General features: G+C 33.8%; 1 protein-coding gene across 1 annotated transcript; it reads right to left on the reverse strand.

Annotated features, from left to right (window-relative positions):
• Positions 1–984: 984 nt before the first annotated feature.
• Positions 985–2,307, reverse strand: LOC138705678 (uncharacterized). Its single transcript, XM_069834259.1, has one exon. The coding sequence runs from the start codon at positions 2,270–2,272 to the stop codon at positions 992–994; it is 1,281 nt and encodes a 426-aa protein (XP_069690360.1). The 5' UTR covers positions 2,273–2,307; the 3' UTR covers positions 985–991.
• Between the last annotated feature and the right edge of the window lie 16,843 nt (positions 2,308–19,150).

The raw sequence follows: 19,150 nt of genomic DNA on the forward strand, positions 1-19,150 counted from the left end.
AATGATGGCAAGAGTAGTCGTAGTAATGGTGGAGGGAGTAGTCGTAGTAATGGTCGAAGGAGTAGTCGAAGTAATGGTGGAAAGAGTAATCGTAGTAATGGTGGAGGGAGTAGGCGTAGTAATGGGGAAACGAGTAATCATAGTAATGGTGGAAAGAGTAGTAGTAATAATTGTGGTAGGAGAGCAGTAATAATGGTGGTAGTAATAGTGGAAAGAATAGTCGTAGTAATGGTGGAAGGAGTAGCAGTAATAATGGTGGTAGGAGTAGTCGCAATAATAGTGGTAGGATTAGTATTAATAATGGTGGGAGGTGTAATAGTCATAATAATGGTAGGAGCAGTAGTAGTACTAGTGGAAAGTTAGTAGTAGTAATTGTGAAATGATTAGTAATAATGGTGAGAAGAGGAGTAGTAATAGAGTAATGGTGGAAGGAGGAGTATTAGATGGTGGAAGGTGTAGTAATTGATTGTTGTAGTAGTAATTGTAAAAGTAGTAGTAATTATGGAAGTAATAATAGTAATGGTGGAAGGAGCAGTAATAGTGACAGTAGTAATAATGGTGCATGTGGTGGTAGTAGTAGTAGTAGTAGTAGTAGTAGTAGTAGTAGTAGTAGTAATTATGAAACGCGGTACTTTAAGTGACTTTATAGAGGGTGACAGTATGCAACTAATGTGAGTAAATACAAAAAGGTCGTGGAGATAATTTCAAGAATATAATAATCATTTAGAAAAACTAACTTCAAAATAGAATAAGGTATTACGTAAGGCTATTTTAAAAACTCTTGCAGCCCAAAGTGCCAAATTGTGTCCATCCAGAATTATTATTGTAAGTTGTTAGCCCTTTATATGTAAAACCTATCTATAACAATAAATAGTAGTAGTGCACTGTCACTGCTTTCGTAAAGAAATACTAACAATTTATTGTTATTTAACTAAATATGCTTTTCAAACACCACATAAAAGTATGAATTGCTTGCCTCACCGCTTCATCTTCACTCTGCATAGTCGTCCATATAACCACGGTCAACTGCTTCTTGTATTACTTCCAATATCCTTCGACGACATTCTTCTGACTTCCTAGTGAATATAGTCATTAAAATGGATACTAATGATTCATCTCCTTCAATTTTAATATCTTCTTCGCTCCCTTCGCACTCATTCAGTGCATGTGACAGAGTTAACATGGTGACTCCAACTGAGTAAGCAGCACACTTCTTGAGAAGGACTTCCAAAACTTCGAAGGGGAAGAATCCTTCAGGCATGCAACCAAACTGATTCAAAGTATTACACACACTACTGTGGTAACAACGAAGAAGGCCTTCACGATGAGCATCTCTTGTCTGCTTGTCCATGCATATGAAAAATATTCGCCCAACATCCATAGCAAGAGATGTATACCTCATTTGCTGAAAGTCGATAAAACGCATCTCATCTGGGCCATGGTTTGCTGGTAATGAGGGATAATGATACATAAAATTGCAGGTCCACATATCTCCGTGTGTTATGACGTTATAAGGTTCATCTTCAGGGTAAGAGTGACATAACGCAGTCATCCGATCTACGAGACCATTCCTAAATCTCTTCCACTTTAAGACGTAATCACTATCTTCAGGAAATTGTTTCTGAACTTCATTCAGTACATCGTCAAACGAAAATTCTAAAACATCACCCCATTCGTCCAACGTGCTCTTAATAAATGCTGACTCTGTCAAAGGCTCCCTTATCTTTTGGAAATTTTCAGGATCTATTATTTTCATAGCTAGAGATACACCATGAAATCTTCCCAGGTGTTCCATTACTAAATAGAGTTCAGGTATTCCCAAAACTTTCAGGCGATCGGGTATAGTAAATCCTCTGGAAGTGAGATCCTCCATGATAACGACATCATTCTCACCATCTGACTCGGCACTGTAGCACTTTGGAACTGGCAGAAACGAATGTTGGAATCTTGGAAAATGTTCTCTCAAGAAGGTACTGAATCCCGGAACTATTATTGTGTAAAATAGGACTTCATTCTTGAAAAACGTGCTACAATATTGTTTTTGGCGTTTTTGTGAATTTATAGGAAGACTCTTGATGTATAAGTTGATAATCTTTGTAGAATCTCCGGCCATGACCTTGAATACTGAAGCGGTCCATGAAGAAGATTTAATTTTTAATACTTTCAGTTTCAGAGTTTCAATTTGGAAGTCAAGCTCTTCTAGTATGGATATGGTTTTTGTACGGAGAAAATCTGTTGGTAATTGATTGAGAGAGATTATTTCTTCTGCCATTTGGGAACCACTTACTACGCACTTCACGCGACACACGTCTAGGTCACGTTGAATGCTTGGACTGAGTAACCAATGTATTTTGTCGAAACTATATATTACCTGTTCGTTACAATGATTTATTAGACGTGGTATATTTCATTGTCTTATTTATCACAAAAAGCATATGTAGGCCGTAATACGTTATTAAGAGTAATATTTTCTCCTAAAAATAGATTAAGAACAATCAAATTTTAAGATTGCTAATAGATAGCCTTGTAGAAATGTTTTTGCTGACATAATATTACGACATTAACGGCTTGTAGATTAGATTGTGGAAAAACCGCAACGCGGCACCTTTCTCTCGGAGGAGACCTTCGTAGACTTTTGCTATGACAGAGCCCAAATTATTACTTACTTACTTATTTACTGGCTTTTAAGGAACCCGAAGGTTCATTGCCGCCCTCACATAAACTCGCCATAGGTCCCTATCCTGAGCAAGATCAATCCAGTCTCTATCATCATATCTCACTTCCCTCAAATCCATTTTAATATTATCTTCCCATCCCATCTACATCTCGGCCTCCCCAAAGGTCTTTTTCCCAACGGAATTCCAACTAACACTCTATATGCATTTATGAATTCGCCCATACGTGCTACATGTCCTACCCATGTCAAAAGTCTGAATTTAATGTTCCTAATTATGTCAGGTGAAGAATACAATTCGTGCAGTTCTGCGTTGTGTAACTTTCTCCATTCTCCTGTAACTTCATCCCTTTTAGCCCCAAATATTTTCTTAAGCACCTTATTCTTTTGCAACTAATGGTACCCTCCTGTTCTATATAGACTTGTAACATTCAAGTATCAAATCTCAGAACCTTATTCCTTTGCTGTGGTCGTGCCAGAGAACCAGTCCCATTCCGAGGCTTATTTGAAGGTTGCATAACAAGCTGTTTTTCTTTTACGGTGATGGGTTGTTAACCCTTTGCCAAACCCCAAGCTGGAGGACCACCCCTCATCAGCTGTCCGCGACTGCTTATTCAATATATTCACAGCTACCCTCCATATCTGGAGGCCGTCTCCTCGATCCGCAACATGAGGACGCGCCATGCCATGGTGATAAAGACCCACAATACATGCCCAAATTATTAACGTAAAATATTGTTAAAGGAGTAAAGTCATCATGTATTCAACCCAAATAAGAAAGAAAATGCTGAAACTGTCTCTCTTCTTGTTCCAAACATTTTTCGCATGTGTACAAGAGGTGCTAAAACACTTTCTGCGGTTGAGAAATGTAGCGCTCTTTAACTGATGCTATTTTCTCTTTTTTCTAGGATGTATGGATTGTATTTGTACATACACATTTTTAGAGTTTACCGGAGATAGAGTTCGCAAGAGGTTAGTTGGGGATATCTTGGGAGTCACACATCACTGCTGATAGTTTTATCTTAAAGTACTCTATAAGGTTCGTCCTTAGAATAACTGGCTACTTTGCTGTCGCAAAATCCAGTTGAATAGAGGGAAATGCACTTTCCCTCTCCGGTATCTCACCAAAAAAATTTGTCAACATTTCTTAACTTTCGAGTATTTTGTGTAAAAAAAAAAATGAGACATTTAATCGACTCAATACTCATAGTGCACCTCAATTCTAACTTACTGATAGAGACTTTCTTTATGGACTCTACATCTGCATGGAGAATAAAAACTAATCCTTATTCGGAAACATGAATTTAGGATTAATTTTGCCGTTAAACGTAACCATTTTAAAAACAATTGACAAAATATATTATGCTGATTATATGATCGAGTTGCAACTATTACAACATTATTAATAAGATTTACATAACTTTGTAGAAATTAGCACAGAGCTGTAAGACATAAGCGTCTCCGGCGAAAAATAAAAGTTATTTTTTTAGTGATGTTTGATGTCGAATATCATACAGATGAATTTACTGTGCTGTATGGATCAAATCAAAATTAATGTATTTATTTCTACTTGACCTTATGATTGATATCCAATATAATATGTCACAAGTTGCTATCAGGACTCTAATCCAGTATAATAATAGCACACATTCTTTCCTAGTAATTACTAACATAATAAGCACCTACTACGTGTTCGAAGAGAAAAATCGTATATTATCAAACAAGCGATTCTTGTACATTTCTAAATAATTTTATCTTGAAAACAGCACTAGAGACAAAAAGGCATATGACTCGGTTAAGAGAGAAGTTTTATATGATATGCTTATTGAATTTGGTATTGCCAAGAAACTAGTTCGATTAATTAAAATGTGTCTCAGTGAAACGTACAGCAGAGTCCGTACAGGTCAGTTTCTGTCAAATGCGTTTCCAATTCACTTTGGACTAAAACAAGGAGATGCACTATAACCTTTACTTTTTAACTTTGCTCTAGAGTATGCCATTAGGAAAGTTCAGGATAACAGAGAGGGTTCGGAATTGAACGGGTTACATCAGCTGCTTGTCTATGCGGATGACGTGAATATGTTAGGAGAAAATACACAAACGATTAGGGAAAACACGGGAATTTTACTTGAAGCAAGTAAAGAGATAGGTTTGGAAGTAAATCCCGAAAAGACAAATTCTATGATTATGTCTCGTGACGAGAATATTGTACGAAGTGGAAATATAAAAATTGGAAATTTATCTTTTGAAGAGGTGGAAAAATTCAAATACCTGGGAGCAATAGTAACAAATATAAATGATACTCGGGAGAAAATTAAACACAGAATAAATATGGGAAATGCTTGTTATTATTAGGTTGAGAAGCTTTTATCATCCAGTCTGTTGTCAAAACATCTGAAAATTAGAATTTATAAAACAGGTATATTACCGGTTATTCTTTATGGTTGTGAAACTTTGACTCTCACTTTGAGAATAAGATGCTTAGGGAAATATTAAGGGCTTAGATGAAGTTACAGGAGAATGGAGAAAGTTACACAGCACAGAACTGCACGCATTGTATTTTTCACCTGACATAATTAGGAATATTAAATCCAGACGTTTGAGATGGACAGGGCACGTAGCACGTATGGGCGAATCCAGAATTGCATATAGAGTGTTAGTTGGGAGGCCGGAGGGAAAAAGATCTTTGGGGAGGCCGAGACGTAGATGGGAAGATAATATTAAAATGGATTTGAGGGAGGTGGAATATGACGATAGAGACTGGATTAATCTTGCTCAGGATAGAAACCAATGGCGGGCTTAGGTGAGGACAGCAATGAACCTACGAGTTTCTTAAAAACCAGTAAGTAAGTTTGTAAGTAAGTAAGTAAATAGCAGTAAAGATTTCCATGAAGTAGGGTGATGTACCGTTTCCGGTTGTGAGAAAGCGATTGAGCTAGGTTTCGACTTTGGAAAACTGATTTATGGGGGTTACGGGGAGATTAAAGGCTGAAGTGACCAAAACTCACAGGTTACAATTTAATTTTTTCTCTTCCAAATTGCTCAACAAATAATGACCAAATTTTCCTAAATGCTTATACTGTACGTATGTCTTTCGTATGTCAAATGAATTACATTATGATTGGCTGAACTCTTTAGCTATGTTGATAAGTTCTTTAAAATTGCGTTTTTTGGTAACTCAAAACATTGGCTTTACTATATCTTTTCTAAAAAATTATCGCAATCAGAAGTGTGAATATTCGTTCATACATGTTAGGAGCCACACGTGACAATCTTAGAAGAGAGAACCTCATTTCTTTATTATCATTACATAAAACATTAGGTCTATTTGCAATGTTCAACACTTCTAATCGAAAAAAAAAATTAAAATGCAATATGAATGAGTATTATGACATATTAATACAATTGTTCTTTATTTGATATAAGTACAGTATAATAAGTATCTGTGTACAATTTGAATCAAATGGGACTTTTATAGGGTGACCAGGCGTCCACTTTTGTCCGGAGATGTCCTCCTTTTTAGGTCTTTGTCCGTGGTCCGGGCGGATTTAAAAAAAATGAAGAAATGTTCTCCTTTTCGTAACTTGTATGTCTGATATTTTGAAATTATCTGATTTGACGTTTTTTCAAGCAATTTGGTTGTAGGTGGTAGCAGCATTGACGGAATATAACGATTATAAATCTCTTTGCCCCTAGTTATAGTCGTTGTTTTCATATGATGTAGCTAACTATAAAATCATTTTATATTATTAAGTTTTATCACGAGCATGCTGTAATAAAGTATTGACATAATTTTAAGTATAATGCAGGCCTAAACCTAAATCTAAATATACATTGTCGGTCCTCTTCAATAATTATAGTTAACTTGACTTTCATATGTAGCTAACTGTAAAATCTTTATTAAGTTTTTTCATAATTATTTTGTAATGAACAGGATATTAATATACTTTTAAATATGATGTAAGCCTAAATCTGTACTGTAAATATTTTGTAATAAAATAGATATTGACGTAATTTAAAGTATAATAAGCCTAAACCTAAATACATATTTTCTGTCCTCTTTTTTCGAACAATGTCCTCCTTTTTGAAGCTTTGTGTCCTCTTTTTTATCGATGTGAATCTGGTCACCCTAGACTTGTAGAGTCTGAGAAAAGGAACATTGAAGATCGCAAAATATCGTTTTGAGAAAAACAGCAATAAAAATAAATTTTATTTTCGGTGCCATGTCGTGTAACACGATTCAAAACATGTCATACAAGGGCGTAAATGGTAATTTTACTCAATTATACATATAGGCCTATTCTGTTTCAGAAAAAAAACGGAAAAATTTAAATGGATTATTAAAATTGAAAAGTGTCATTTTTGGTCGGTTCAGTCTAAAGCCTTCCTTTAAATAACCACACTGATTTCCATAAACTAAAAATTTACTACTAATAAATTAAAGCAGTAATATATTAGTGTATTGATGTCACGAAATCAGCACGGCTACTTATGATTTTGAAGTTACTGGATATACCACCTTCTCCGCTCTGTAAGTCTGGATGTAACTATACGACTAATCAGCGTTCAGGGGCCTGTTTAATGAAAGTTACAAAGCTACAAGCAACAAGTTATTAATGTAAGGGATACAAGGAATAAATTCTTGTTATTCCTGTTTCACAAAAATGCACCGTACACTTGTATGACTAGAGCCGTCTTACAACACCCGTGACGTCAATTGAGAAATAAGCACCACAGCACAACACAGAGCGCGAATTAACATGGCTGGGAAACAGCACGCGAATGTCATATTACTACACAAAATAAATGAAAATAAATACACTCTTTTTTAGGCTTTTACCGTGGAAAAGATGAAACAACTTATAGCCGAGAAGTGGAAAGAGATGCATGAACTGACTTCAAGTACAGAGCCAGTTCCAAGGAATAAATACTAGCAGTAGTGCAAAGCTGTGGAGATGCATAGAGGCAGAGTTAAGTAAAACACCATAACCCTACAACATAATATGTATAAACATAAACGAAACAGAAAACTGTGGCAGTGTTGAATGAAATTTAGAAGTTGGTTTTGGACATTGTATGGAAAGGGTCACCATCAAACTAGTTTGAAGATGCCTGATTCCCTGGAAAAATTACTGATGATGAAAATAATGATGCAGTTGAAGGTACTGAAGCTACTTCATACCTCACTCAAGCAGCAAACGTACGCCTACGGATTCAATCATAGACAAGAATAGAGTATGTTTTTACCCTAGACATGTCTAAATTAATTTTGTACTGACATTATGGTTTATATATATATATATATATATATATATATATATATATATATATATATATATATATATATTAATTTATCACATTTAAGCTTTGATTATAATCAGCTTGAGTGTTTAGTTGTAATTTTATTATTATCGTCATCATTATTATTGTCATTATTGTTCTAATTATTACCATTATTAAATTTATTATTATTATTATTATTATTATTATTATTATTATTATTATTATTATTTTACAAACAATTTTTAGAAAATAAAAGAACATGGGTTACAGGAAACACCCGCAGTCTCAACTTTTACAAAAGAAAGCAAATCGTTTGTTCATTAAATTGATATAAGTATCGAATATAACGTTTATTCTTAAGCTATACAACCTTCCATGTCGCCCTTGAAAAACATCAAACTCATTGTTTTCTGAATCACTAGACCACTTTCAGAAAACTTAACGTAAACTTGTATCTACTAACTTCGGACTAGTACGCTTTAGCTATTATTATCATTGCATCTTAAAAGTAGTAGTTATTTATGAAACAAGGCATTTGTACACTGTCCTGAAAAGACTTGCAACAATACCTGATGCAACTTGTTACTTGCAACGTACAGGAGTAGTTTATGAACTACAATCTTGTAAAACTAGACAAGATATCAAATCAAACGCTAGTTTTACAAGACTATTACCTTTTATGAAACAGACCCTAGGCAGGGATGTAGAAAGTGTTACAGTAAGGAAGAAATTGTAGTTGTAGGGAAAAATCACAATCATACAATGAGACAATTTATGTTATACGTCATGCACAATAATAATCATCAGAATTAAATAAATTGTAATGAATTTATGTAATAACTTGTATGAAAACAAAGAAATAAGGAACAAACATTATTTGAAATTAGAAATATTTGTGTTATATAGTTATGATTTTATGACTATTTATTTATAAATTAACAATACTTCACGTTAAATAATATAATATATTCCTCTAAGGGAAAATAATATGTACCCATACTATATTGCGTCACGAAGCATTGGAAGAAAAAAACAAATACTGATACGTAAATACATACACAAACTGAAAAATAGGAGACCATTTTCTCACTTGAAGGATCTGCTGTAAAAGTTTGAAGTTTATTTTTAGATATACCATTCTCTGTATCAGGTAATATTACATTAGCAGTTGCAATCCTTGAAAACTGAACATAAAAGACTGTCCATCAGTCGACTCCTTAGGCTAGATTTGTTAAGATTCGTGAAAGAAAAGAAAGCTGCTTACACCTACACGTACTACCGAACATTGATATTATTTCTGACATACATTATTTGTTTAGTATTGAAAATAAAAATTAAAAATTGAAGTAATTGAGGACATTATTATGACTTCAATGTTCCTTACTCTCTAGCATGAGGTCGAGTGATGCACTCTATTAAACTTTTACTCCTTTATCATGTCTAGCGTCTGCGGCTACAATGGAAGCGTCGAGCGGCGCTTTACCCCTTTCGAAAAATTGAGGAGTGGAGTGGAGTGGAAAGTTTGTTGGTGCGGCCATATAGCGCAGAGTCGGTGAGTGGCGATGAGATCATAGCAATGTTTGCTTTTAGGCAATTCTTATGTAAGAAGAACAGCGCGAATTAGGAAAGGGAGAGAATTTTATGTTCATCCAATTAATAATCAAACTGACTGTGTTCGTGTTTACTGCATTCCACAACTACGCAAGAGTGCATGGGTTCATTCAATTAGCTACCCTGCCCTCTGTGTACGAGATATTGAAACGAAACTACGTAAGCAAGTAGATTTGAACACGGAGAAACGAATTAAACATTCTCCCGAAAAAGGGCCTATAGACCTATGGACCCCTTTTCCGGCTACCGCCTCAATTGTAATTCCATACACACAGAGCATTGAACACCGCATAGATATATTCAATCAATTCAAGATAATGAGTAAAGAAAAGCAACCTTACATCCACAATAAAACCAGAAATACCATAAGTTTTAACATATTATAACAAACTTGATACACTACAAACTTTACACTTTTAGTAACACAGAACAAATGTCCAATTTACTGAAATTCATAACTGAAACAAGAAACCAATTCCAATTGAAGTCTTTGATTCAATGAAACGAGTATTCTGATAGTATATCTCACAGCATTACCTATTCCATAAATTCAAAAATGTATCACAGACTTAGAAATTTTTATGAGATGCTATCTTCAGGGAAGTATTTTTGGGTTTCTTTCAGTGCAACATCAAACGAAAATTCTAACGCACCACGCCATTCTTGCATCACAGACTTCATAAATGTAGTTTTCATAATAGAATCTGTTATCTTTGGAAATTTTCAGGATATAGGCTACCCTTTTCGTAGCTAGAGACATACTATGAAATCTTCCCAGAAGTCGGGCATTCCCAAAATCTTCAGGCGATCGAGTGTAGTGAATCCTTCAGAACTCAGGTCCTCTATGACAATGGCATCATTCTAATCATCTGTCATGACTCTGTAGCACTTGGGAACTGGAGGAAATGAATGCTGGAAACTTGCAAGATGTTCTTTAAAGAAAAAATTTAATGCCGGAATAACTGTTGTGTAGAACGATACTTCATTCTTGAATAATGTTGCAATAAACTCTTTTTTTTTTTCAAAATTTTTATTTTTATGGCAAGATGTTTAATGTGTAACTTGATAATCTGTTTAGAATCTTCTGCTAAGCTCTTGAATATTGAAGAGGTCCATTAAGGTGCTTTAATTTGTACGAGTAATACCTTCAGATTCACAGTTACAATTCCGAACTCAAGCTTTTTTAGTATGGATTTTATTCTAGCAAAAAGAAATTCTGTTGGTAATTAACTGTGCAATATTTTTTGTGCCTTAATCGGTACCACTAACTTCTGACACACGTGTATGAATTTTTTTCACTGACTCCTACTTATTTAAGCTGTGTTACTTGTTCGTGACATTTTTAACCATTACGCCCTGCATAATTCCTTGTCATAACAATTATTAAAACAAATCCGTAATAATTCATTTGGTGTTACATTTATCTTCCCAACAAATCAAGCAGAAGATAATTTACAGTTGCTAAGAGATAATAATGTAAAAAATGGGTTGTCATAAGCATTACGAAATGGTATCGAATAATATAGATTAAAAAAGACGAAACACGCAACTTGGTTCTCGGCTGTAAGTATCGGTGAAACTCAACGGAGAATCGGCAATTTGGTACACCTCAAACTACTAATGTAAAACAATTTCGTAGAAACTCGTACAGAACTGTAAAATATGTGCTTTTCCTTGAAAAGATTTTTAGAAGAATCTTCAAAACGATATCCAATATCAAATCCAAATACATTTACTGTGATGTGCTGGGTTAAATGATAACCCATGACTTCAATTCCATGTGTCTTTGTAATCGACAGCTACTGTAATAGAATTGCCAATGAGTCATGAACCATAATCCAATAACCTTTCTGAAAGGATTTCGTAATCGAGATCTTAATATGAATCACTATTCTGCAATAATTATCACTGGTATCTGATATACAAATGGAGTGAAAAATATTCAACACTGCTTGTAGTTCTTTTTTTTTAATTTTATAAAGAAACCCTATATACAACAGTTACAGGGGGTGAGAAAAAGGAATATTACTGTATGAACATGTTTTAAAAATTAAGTTTTTAATTAATAGAGAATGTTCCGAGCTATTTGCACCGTTCAATAAATGAAATTGTTTATAGATTTACGGTAGATAGAATAATAATCTTCTGGATTCGTGAATTTGTAGATGGGCGATCTCAGCAAGTTAAAGTTGGCAATGAACTATCGGTAAGGTTTTTCGTACATATGTAAACTAGGAGGTGCGTCTGGGGCCAGTCATCGAGCCTCTACTCTTTCTAATTTATATAAATAATTTACTTATTCGTATAAAGTTTCAAGTTACTCTATTTGCTGATAACAATCATATACAGAATTATTAGTTATCCTCCTGTATAATATTCTCGCAAGACCAGTTCTCTCTTTATGGAATTGAGGCATATACCGTAAGAGCTCATGATATTAACAGAATCACAGAACTGAGATGAGATTCATGAGGAGGACTGTGGGATATACTAAATTCGACCACAAGCGGAATGAGGATATCATGGAGGAACTCGAAGCTGAACCAGTGGAAAACCTTTGGCGATATCAAGAAAACTGGAAAAATCACGTCAACAGAACGAGCAACAACAGATTTCCAAAGGCAATTCTAAATTATCGACCGAGGGAAAAAATATCCATTGGCAGACCTCAAAAGAGATGGACAAAAAATAAGATTCTTGAAACAGAGTGACATTACAGAGAGATTTTCATGATGTGGGTAAGAGTGGGATAAACAATATAAAAATAGGAACAAGGCGTGGATCGGTGGCCTAACGAAATAAATAATTGGTATTCACTACTACATTGATGGTGAAAGGTTCCCTAAGAGAGAAATTTTAAATACTTAGGAATTTAACTTAACAGTCATTATATTCCATTCCAACCTTGGATGGGAGTATGAAACCAATTATGCGCATAACTGGGAAAGTATGGGAAGCCTTAAAGCCCATTCACAATGAAAACGAAACATAACATAAGAGTTAACTAAAGAATGTAAACGTTACCTTAAAATCAAAATGTCACACCATCATTCTCTCTCTTCAATAACAATAATTGTGCTTACTGTGTACTGTAGAGTGCAGTCAGAGCAATTGATATAGCTTCGACGTAACACCAAATCGCGCATTCCACAGTGATCCCATATATCGATAACAAAGCCTTCAAGGCTATACGTTTATGTGACAAACTCTGTTTATATTGGAATATACAATACTTCTTATATTACACAATTACGACTCAACCTGTATAAGAGTCATTCCACGTCAAATCGCACAAAATTATACAAATTTTGACCTTCATATTTCTGATTGCATTTATATTTTTTTACAAAGTCTATGGGTCTAATAAAGCAACAAGTGTGTTTTTATTTCCTCTTAAGTCCACATGTTTTTAAAATATTGCATGCTAAAATTCGTTAAAAATGACGCACAATGCAACATATTTTAAAGTGTCATATTTCTGAGGATATTGATGTTAAATTTTTTTTTAATGAATTTAAAAGCTTAAAGTACCGTCTTTTGTTAAATATTTACTAACTAATTTTAATATAATTATTACAAATATTTTTTTATGATTCAATTTTTAGAAGTTAGATATCAATGTGAAATAGCCCTATTAAAAATCTAAAAAAATGCCTACTAGGTGCACTGAAGTATTCTTAATAATTCCAGAAAAAATCACAATGGGATCTCCAATAGTTTAATGGAAATTTAATTACTCACGACAAAATGTGTAGCGGTCGGTGCAGCAGCAGTGGAAGGGAAGCGTTGAAGCGCGCTGGGAGGTTTATCGGCGCTGGATGATCGAGTGAATGTTGCAACATTACACCCAGTATGGATCAAGTCACTCGAGAAAATACTGCTAATTTACTTGTTATATCTTCAAATATTTGTACATTATGCTTTTTAAACGTTTGTTTTCATTCACACTACACTTTAAATTTTCATTCGCCTACTTTCTTTCTCGAAAGAAAATTGTTTTACTAAATCTTCAGTTTCTGACAACGGAGTGAAAGAATGCAATTTTAATGTACCAGTTATTGGTTTTTGATTAGGCTATGTATCTGGCCTGCAAATTTGCTGTGTGGTCTTTGTGCTTATTCAATGGACAAAATATAAATGACACGTTAGAAATGTTTTTTGTGACCAATCAAACAGTTTTTTTTTTTTTGTGTTGTTATAGGATCTTGTATAGACTGGCTCTCGTGGCAAATCTTTTAACAGTTCCTCCAATGCCATCACATGGACCTTTACCATGCGACGTTGCAAAGAAGTGTCATTCGGCGCTAATTCCGTAATCCTCTTCATGTAAAAAATTATTTTTAAAATTATTTTGTTTTTGTATTGTGAACTTGATCCATCGGAAAAGTAGATGATTTTTTTCATATCGTTGAATTCTTGGTTTAAGAAATTGATTGCTTCGGATTGAAAAAAGTGAAAGGAATCGGTGTCATGTTTCATGCTTTCTGAGATAACAATACTTTTGTGACGAATTTCTGTATCTTCTTTGAAATATACTACGAAAGGATATATTGTGGCTTGGCATTTGTTCCAATGCACACCTTGTACTTAATCTTCTATTACAAATGAATAATTTTCAAAAAAGTCTGCAATAACTATGTAATTTTCTGGTTGTATATTTTCTTTGCATTCCGTCAAAAATAAAATATGGCTGACTTTTGAAGGGATGACGATGCATTTTCTACATGAAAAATTTTACTTCTAGGGAGTCTTTTACTTTTTTAAACTTTCCACGGGGGTATCGTTTTCGTTGTAGTTTTCTTTTCTTAATAAGGGATTCTATTGACATCACACTCTTGTTTAATTCCTCAATATTACTGATTTCTAGCGCTTTATCCATATAACTGCTAGAAGAAGAACTGGCATAATCACTTTCTCTGTCCGCATTTTCATTTGATTCATGTTTTTTAATATCACAAGAACAACCGGCTTCACATGTAATTTCACCTGACCTATCTGGAAATTGATTGATTTTTACGGAACGAATCACATATTTGCACATTCAAAGACTCCTTTAAATTGAGCTTTATCAATAAGTCGCGACTTACGCGTCTTAGTGTATTTTTCTTTTTAAAAGCGTGATAAGGAAGGTCAAATGGATTTAAACACTTCTTATATATTACGCGATCTTTGCTGTCACTAATGTTGTATAAAAGTCACACCACTCCATGAAATTCAAACCCTGACTGATTATTTTTTTCTTCTATATTTTGTCTCCTGCCATCTGTTTACTGTCATAAAGTTTACTGCCTTACCCAGCCTTGCTATCGTTAAACACTTGGCAATATTACAGTATAAACATACAGCTTTGTGAAGGGCTCCCCCTCTCAGCTGAGCTGACAATAATAAAATAACTTTAGATAAGATATTTACTGTTCCTTAAGGTATTAATTATTTGATGAATGAATGCAGCCTTCTAGCCCACGGCCACAAGCAGTTCATTAGCTGGGGATCGCGAGTGCGTGCATGCCTCCGGAAAATAAATTGTTACAAATGTATGTGTGCAGATCCCATATTTCTAAATGCAGTAGTTTACAGATAATACATCAGGGAACAAGTCCATATTTCTTTCAGATTTTTAACTTGGCTCTATAATATAGTATATTTGCTTTGAAAAATAAATGATTAAAAAATTAGGCCAAATTTTAAATTTATTTGTGATAAGCCTAAAGTAATAAAAAAGTGTTGTATTTAGTCTTTCAAATGCGCCAAACAGAAAATCTCAATTATATGTAGACACAGAGTTCCAAGTGAGTTTTTGTAACAGTGCGCGCATAATTTGCGTAATTTCAAATAGTCATAACTACACAAATAATTAATAATTTTACAAATAAAACAATACGGGTCTCCTTGTTTGATGTCTGGAATTCATGAAAAAAAATTCTACCATTTACGAGAAGGTCCTGTTTTATTGCTGTGCGATTTGACGTGGAATGACTCATAACACCAACACTGAAGAAGGGAAGCGATAGGGCCAAGGAACTCTAGTTCGCCCACTAATGGAATATGGGGCGGTATATTGGAATCCATATAGTTCTGAAATTTGCTTTATTCCATTTTTTGACAAAATCATTTAGTAAAGTTACCGTATTCTTCTGACTTCAATATACCTGTCTGTTAATATATATGTACACCTTTACATACAAAAAAATTTGTTTTGCATAATTTTCCTCTGTAAAATTTTTATACAATTAAGAATGGTACCAGAAAGAGAATGACGTGAACAGATCCCTTGAAATTATGTCTAAATTGTTTATAAAAATTATTTTGTTTATAATTTTGACATACAACTTGAAACATGATAGCCCATGCAGTTTTTAAGATAGAGTCACAGTTTTTTCACTGTTTTATAGCTAAAACTATTCTTTAGTGCCTGACATAGAGCAATTTTAATTTTTATTTACATTAATTAAATATTACCATATATGCAACTTATACTAATATTTTATGTTACATAAATCATGTAAAAATTCCATAGATCATTATTAACTATATTAATGTTATTTTACTCATTGTCAGGCACTGGGGGACATTTCAAGCTTCAAAATGACACAAATATTTTCTTGGTATCACCACATTTGACCGAGATATCATGTTTAAAATAATTAAATATTCTAAAATTACTATTTACAGGAAATGAACCACAAACATTCAGAGCCTAGAAGACTGCATCATCATATGTCACCCCTTAAGCAGCTTCATGTCGGTCCAGTTTCAGCTTCTTTCTGCCTCTCAAATACCTCCTCCTTGTTGTAACTTCAGGTGTTGAATTTTTTTTGCATTTTTGTCCTTATTGTCCATTGATGCTACAAATCCTGCGATGGTGTTTGTCCGAGGGTTTATGCCCATCCTCCTCAGAATTTTAATTCCTACTTTTGAACTCATTAAAATGACGTAAAACATCACTGACAGAAATTTACAGTTTTATGACTAACAGTAAAAGATTATAAATTAATTTATTATATAAAAAAGTGTTTTTAATCTAATGACCATGCCCTGATATCTATGCATCTATTTTGAGACTAGAAACAAGTTTATTTTACAAGCAATGCTTGACTGCTACAAGGATCACCCCAAAAGTAATCCACAATATTTATTTAAAAATTACATTTTTATCCTACAGCTTTCCTATTTTCATAGAATGTAGATACATCCTTCAGGAACAATACATCACTTTTTCACATAATCCCCACACCTTTCAACTTCCTTATGCAGGAAGGATGTATCTATGAGCTCCATAAATTGCAAAGGTTTAGAAAAAAAAATAAGTTTTAAAAAATGTTGCGCATTACTTTTGGAGTGATCATCGTAGAAGTGACCGTGGCTGATGAAGCAGAATTTTGGAAAATGGGACTTATCTGAAAAACCATAAGGCATAAATCGAAAATTCTTATATCAAATTTAAGGGGAGAAAATTCACTATTAAAATAGTTATATTTCGAAAATTCTAATTTTTCATCACTTTTTGCGTTTTGTGGGTGTACATATACCTTAAGAAATGGCATTGTTTCATGTTTTTATTAAAATGTACAAAAGCTTCGCAATATTCTAAAACTTTTGAAAAGGCCCTATTCCTGCAATAAGGTAATTTTATGGAGATTTGACACAAGTGACGTCAAGTAGTAGCACTCACTTCAACACAATTATTCTGCAGCTAATCTAGGAAATGTAAAAAGAAGTAGAACAAACAAGAGGTATAACCATTTATCCCTACTGTGGTAGATAGTGTAGTGGAGATTTAAATCTTAATTTATGTGAGATATCAGCGTCGGCAAATGTACCACGAAACGTAGGCTACTACGAAACTGCAACTTTAAGGCTTCCTTGAGGACATTAGCGACCGAATATATCACAAGAATAGATGTTGTGCAATAACTGTTTGACTCAATTACACGAAAACAATTTTGAAGATATTAAAATAGAAAATGGTAACCACTGCTTTTGTTTCACAGTCGTTGACTGTGTAAAAATATAGTTGTTAGCTCTCATTAATAACGTCATAGGCCTATTGGGTAAATTACAGTCCATACAAACAGAAGACCGCAACTAATCTTATATAAAGTGCTGGAGAAGACGAATTACTGTAGTTTATCTTGCTGGAGATGCTATACCCTTCCTTTGGCCAAGAGAAGATAGACATGAGAAATTTATGTTCTTGGTGACAGACAATTCTGCCTACATGCTTAAAGAAAATTTATATTGCGATATGATCGAAGCAATCTGCCTTGGTCATGGTCTATAGCTCTTTGTAAAGGTTTTCTATTTTATTTTATTGGGTTATTTTACGACGCTGTATCAACATCTGAGGTTATTTAGCGTCTGAATGATATGAAGGTGATAATGCCAGTGAAATGAGTCCGGGTCCAACACCGAAAGTTACCCAGCATTTGCTCGTATTGAGTTGAGGGAAAACCCCGGAAAAAACCTCAACCAGGCACATTGCTCCGACCGGGATTCGAACCCGGGCCACCTGGTTTCGCGGCCAGACGCCCTGACCGTTACTCCACAGGTGTGGACTCTTTGTAAAGGAAGATACGAATTATTTTTCTGCAATTAATAACATAATTTCTTCTCATAAAGATGAGTTTCTTAAAGCACCCATAAAAATTTAATCGTTTAGAAAAATGATGCCAGAAACATCCTTCCAACCAGAATATGTACCTAACTATTGGCAACTCTATAACGAGCGCCATGATAACCACACCTCTATTCCTTTATTTTGTCATTTTTAAGTCAAATATTTTAGTTATGTTAGGTATACCTACATCCTCAACTATTTTCTGTTTTATTTTCCTTAAAATTTTTATTGAATTTGTTTCGAGTCTTTTCTTTAGAGTTGTAATACTTAATAAGTTATTAAAAAAATTTTAATGAAGTAATATATCACTATTCCCCATCATTAACACAAATCTCGTGGAATATATTTTTTTTTCAAAATGGGAATACATAAAGCCCAATGATTAAAGTTCTTTGTATTTTGTGGTGAATGTCAAAAACTAACTTTGCAGAACTTAAAATGTATAAATTGTAATTTGCAAAGATTTTTATTCTGAAACAGAACCCTATTTTGAATTTGAAAAATGAATAAATAGCAAGCAAGACTCATATTTATAAATAGATTTATTAAGCAATTCCTTAGCCATAGAGTATCGTACATGTGTATATTATAATGATTGAAGAACGACCTAAAATTTCTACATAAATCAGAATGACCATGTAGAAGTTAAGAGTATATACATAACAAATTTGCTTCAGACTTTACACTTGTAGCAACATATAACCACTGTGTCGAAATTTCAGTTGACAAGGAACCAAATGGTGTTCAAATCCGTTCTTGGATTTGGCAGTTTTCTGCTGTGCAGTGGCAGGATATATCCCTATATTAGTCACCTGTTCTATACATTTTGAAATTATATTCATCATTCTATCCATTTCTATTAAAATATTTACAGTCTTAAAATCTAACACAACATATTCTCAGACATATATGGCATTGTTCATAATTGACCAATTGCTTGAGACATCTTCATTCTTGAAAACTTT

The sequence above is a fragment of the Periplaneta americana genome, chromosome 9, assembly GCF_040183065.1.
Source record: "Periplaneta americana isolate PAMFEO1 chromosome 9, P.americana_PAMFEO1_priV1, whole genome shotgun sequence".
Lineage (NCBI taxonomy): Eukaryota > Metazoa > Arthropoda > Insecta > Blattodea > Blattidae > Periplaneta > Periplaneta americana.